A 4,493-nucleotide genomic window follows, 5' to 3' on the forward strand; every position below is an offset into this window, starting at 1 on the left:
GCAATTTAAATTTTCATGTACAATTTTAGTTTATTATATTTGAAAATAAATAGAAGTTTAATATGATAGTTTGGGCTCTGTTATTATTATTAACCTTTACAAACAAATGCCAATAATTAAATATTGGGGAAAAATAAAAATGTAACCTTTAATATTATATTAATGAGTGTAAGTAAGAAGGTTCCATGTAATAGTTATGAAATTGAACTGTGAAATGTGGACATAATGTATAACACTTATACTTTTGACCTTTCATGCTAGTTACACAATATACTGAGCGAAAAATAAGTGGGGAAAAAGTATTTGCAAGATATTATTTCTCATATCTATTTTTTTTACTTATTAGTTTTATGATCTGAACATTATTCCAATAGTGAGAATCCAAATATTGTTTAAAAAAGTGTTTTCTTCTTTACATAAGTAATTTTCATATGTCTGTTGTGAAGATAATGATATTATAAAAAAGATTTTTTTACAGTGTGAGATGCTAATTATTACCCCAGAAACAAGGTGTAGTATTTTATTTAATAAAATGTCACATCAGAATGCCACAGACAAAAAAAAAATCAGTACTCAAAGGATGCATTATACAGTGAAAAAGCAAGCTTTATATTCAGTACAGTGTGTCCAATTTTGATGTGAATGTGAAGATCTGCTGGATTCAGTGCAGCAGGATGAAGGACAGCAGAGAACAGCAGAGGAACAGGAAGCTCTGAGAGACGCTCTGAGCACCGTTACACAGATTCCCTGAACAACATGAGATACCCTGAACATATATATCCGATGATCCAGCATCACAGATAGATTTAGAGGCACAGCCTTTTACAACCAGTGAGTGGCCACTGACAGTCCCTAATGAAAAGAATGAAAAGAGAGGTTAGTCTAAGCTGGAAACTGGTAAATGTGATCTGTATCAAAATCTCAATCATAAGAGAGATAAAATAACAACATTTAATTTTCCAGATTCTCACATGTTGCATTAATGCAGTGCTCTTCATTCCCTGAACAGCTCAATTTGTTTAAGCAGCTCTGTCCATCACAGGAGTAACATGTCTTTCCATTGGGGGTGCTAGTGCTGGGATCTACAGAATTGAGAAAAAATATAACATGTAATGAAATAACACTCTATTAGCTGCTCCATTCAATCAATTCACAACTGAAAAGCTGCACTCTCTATTTTATTTCCTGATTGAATGTCCTTTGGAAGTAAAGTGAGAGTCGACTTTAATGTCAAGTCAAGTCATCTTTATTTATATAGCGCTTTTAACAAAAAGGATTGCGTCAAAGAAACTGAACAAACGCAAATTTGGTCAGTAAAACAATGTACCTGGAGCATCTTGGACGTTACAGCCGTCTGTGTTACAGCACACTGAAGATGACCTCATAATGCCGAGGTTCATGGATCCACTTGCACAGTTAGCAGCACAGTCTTTAACCTTCATTTTAACACCTAAAACATGAATGATTCAGGGTAGACCAGTTCAACTGCACATTATTTTGACTGTAAAAATAATTTTAAACATCAATATGTAGCATCTCTCTCATTTCAAATACTGATTCAATTTTAATAACTTTAAATATAAATTGTATTGTAGACGTAACATTTTGTGAGAAAACTAATAAACAGAAATCTGAAAAGAACATTCGGTGATTAGATTTGTACATTTTGTGATGAAATTTGCTGTTTTGTCAGAAGTTACATTTCCAATAAAAAAAACAAATTAAATTAATCATGGACTTACCATCTTTTGTTACTGCTGTGAAACTCACGCATTTGTAAGATCCACTGGGACATGTTTTTACCCTCTGATCTGAACAAGACCATGTCATACCCAAACACTCATAACAATTGAGAGTGTGTCCTTTAGTAATAAAAGAGAGCGAGGTAGCGAGAGAAACATCAGTGATCCATATTTATACTCAATAACATTACAAACACTCTTGGTACCTGTGGTGAAGAGACTGATCAGGAGAAAAACTGAGGTTTGCAGATCCATCTTTGATCGGGAGGTGAATGAAATGGAGTGTCTCTCTCAGTGCTCACTTTATAGCTTATAAAAGGAGAGGGTCTTTCTGAGAAAATGAAAGTTAAACAGAAGCAAACATTACTAGAAACAGAAAGTTACTAGAAAAAGATGCTTGCATACTTTACATATTTGGCAGGTAATGAAAAAGTGAATTTTAATATGTAATTACAAGAAAAGTTTAAGTCTGTTCAAACCAACCTTCTTAAAGGCATAGTTCACACCAAAATGAACATTCTGTTTTCATTTTCTCATCCTAACGCCATTCAAACCTGACAGATTTACTGTCTTCTGTGGAACACAAAAGAAGATATTTTGTGTGTTTTTTGTTCATAAGATGTAAACAATAGGTTCCATAATGTTTAGTCCCAAACAAATTCCCTTAGTAGACTATATTGCAGCGTGAAAACTACTGCCAAATGTGTCTCAGTGGGTCCTGCACACTGTAGTGAGAGGCCACAGAATCCAGTTCTGGTGGGCCCCGAGCATGCTCTGGTAATGGAACAGAAGTAGACTCTCTTTGAGGATGGAGACCATCGAGGTGGTCCCTCCTTGGGTTGCAGAGTCCGGGTCCTACAGCCGGTACTTCACTGTTCCGAGGAAGGATGAGGTGTTGTGTCCTTTTCTAGATCTGTGCTTTTGAACCTCTCAGTCAGGGGACTGAAGTTTAGCACGCCTGCACAGGCCAAGTCAGAGGACTGAGGTTTGCTTTTGGGGGCAAAAGCCTACCAATACGGATCTTCCACTGGCCTTGCTCTCTCACCCCACACTTTCACGACTCAACCACATTGACGATTGGTTGATATCAGCTCAATCTGAGCAGATGACGGTGCGGCACCGAGGTGTCATTCTCGCTCACATGAAAGAGCTGGGGTTAAGACTTAACGCCAAGAAAAGTGTGCTTTCTCCAGTTCAGAGAACCACTTATCTTGGCATGGTGTGGGATTCGACCACGATGCAGGCACGTATGTCACCTGCTCGGATCGAGTTGATCCTCACTGCAGTCGCGAGAGTGAGAGAAGGCCGGTCACTCACTGTCAAGCAGTCACGGAGATTGCTGGGTCTGATGGCAGCTGCGTCCAACGTGAATACTATTGGCCTGCTATACATGAGGGGAAACCCACTTCGCATGCTAAAGGTCACGCGGCGCTGCCTACGTGCCTTGGATATGTGGAGGAAGCCTTGGTTCTTGTCCCAGGGCCCGGTGCAGGGAGCCCCTTGTTGCCGCATGATGCTAGCGACGGACGCGTCCCTCACTGGCTGGGGTGCGGTCATGAGTGGCCACCCTGCCCGTGGTCTGTGGAGTGGTTGCCATCTGACATGGCACTTCAACTGCCTGGAGATGCTGGCCGTGCTTGGTGCCCTTCGTTATTTTCTCCCAGACCTAAGAGGAGGTCTGCACTCACGCCATTTATACAACTAGCGTACCAGATCCTTGTGTGGTCCCAGGACGAATTCCTCTCGCTCAGAGCAGTTCACATTCCTGGGCATCTTAATATGGGAGCAGACATCCTGTTGAGGCAGGGGCCGAGGCCCGGGGAATGGCGGCTTCACACTGAGGTGATGAAGCAGAGTTAGAGATGTTGGCCAGACTCGGGTGGATCTGTTTACGACAAGAGAGACATCGCACTGTCCCCTCTGGCTTCCTCTGACTCATCCAGCTCCACTGGGGCTGGACGCCATGGTACAGACATGGTCGAGGCTTCATCTGTACATTTTTTCCCCGATTGCTCTGCTATCGGGAGTTCTGGAGAGAGTGCGCCGGGACGGAGTCCGGCTGCTGTTAGTAGCCCCGTTGTGGACAAGACGGGTTTGGTTCCTGGGCCTGATTTCTCTTTTTGAAGGCACTCCATGGGAGGTTCCCGTCAGGAGAGATCTCCTCTCGCAGGCGGAGGGTGCGCCCCCGCATGGAGCTTAGAGGCTGTAGGTGCTGTCTCTGAGGAGGCAAAACTCTTAGCTTCCGGTCTCTCAACCGAGGTTGTAAGACCGTTCTCCAATCCAGAGCTCCCTCAATGAGGAAACTGTATGCCTTGAAGTGGAAGCCTTTCACTTCTTGGTGCGGAGACCGCCAGCTCGACCCAGTTAACTGCCCGTATGGTACAGTGCTGGAGTTCCTGCAGGCTCTACGCAGGGTTGACCCACTCCACCCTGAAGGTCTACGTGGTGGCCATGGTGGCCTACCACGCCCCTCTTGGTGGCCAGTCAGTGGGTAGAAACCCTCTGGTTACATGTTTCCTCCATGGTGCGCTGAGGCTGAGGCCTCCGGCCAGAAGAAGCTTATGCTAAGCGGTGATCAGGATGTTATCCTAAACCTCGAGTCCTCTGATCTCCCCTCTCCTGGGGGTCAAGACTCACTCCTTCTGAAGTTTGGCCATTGGACGGGTTGTCCCCGAGTTCTGTCAGGCTCCTTTTCTTGCTTTAGCTGTGCTCTTCCACACTAGGCAGAGATTTGAAAGTCTGGCGGCGTGG

At 43.4% G+C, this 4,493-nt stretch overlaps 1 protein-coding gene across 1 annotated transcript; it reads right to left on the reverse strand.

The window, feature by feature from the left end:
• Nucleotides 1–506: 506 nt before the first annotated feature.
• On the reverse strand, nucleotides 507–2,067 carry LOC132116965 (prostate stem cell antigen-like). Its single transcript, XM_059525888.1, has 5 exons — nucleotides 1,949–2,067; nucleotides 1,743–1,862; nucleotides 1,328–1,450; nucleotides 972–1,082; nucleotides 507–852 (listed from the first exon to the last, which is right to left on the reverse strand). Exons 1-5 carry the CDS (start codon nucleotides 1,995–1,997, stop codon nucleotides 662–664), a joined length of 594 nt encoding a protein of 197 aa, XP_059381871.1. The 5' UTR covers nucleotides 1,998–2,067; the 3' UTR covers nucleotides 507–661.
• Between the last annotated feature and the right edge of the window lie 2,426 nt (nucleotides 2,068–4,493).

The sequence above is a fragment of the Carassius carassius genome, chromosome 36, assembly GCF_963082965.1.
Source record: "Carassius carassius chromosome 36, fCarCar2.1, whole genome shotgun sequence".
Taxonomy (NCBI): Eukaryota; Metazoa; Chordata; class Actinopteri; order Cypriniformes; family Cyprinidae; genus Carassius; species Carassius carassius.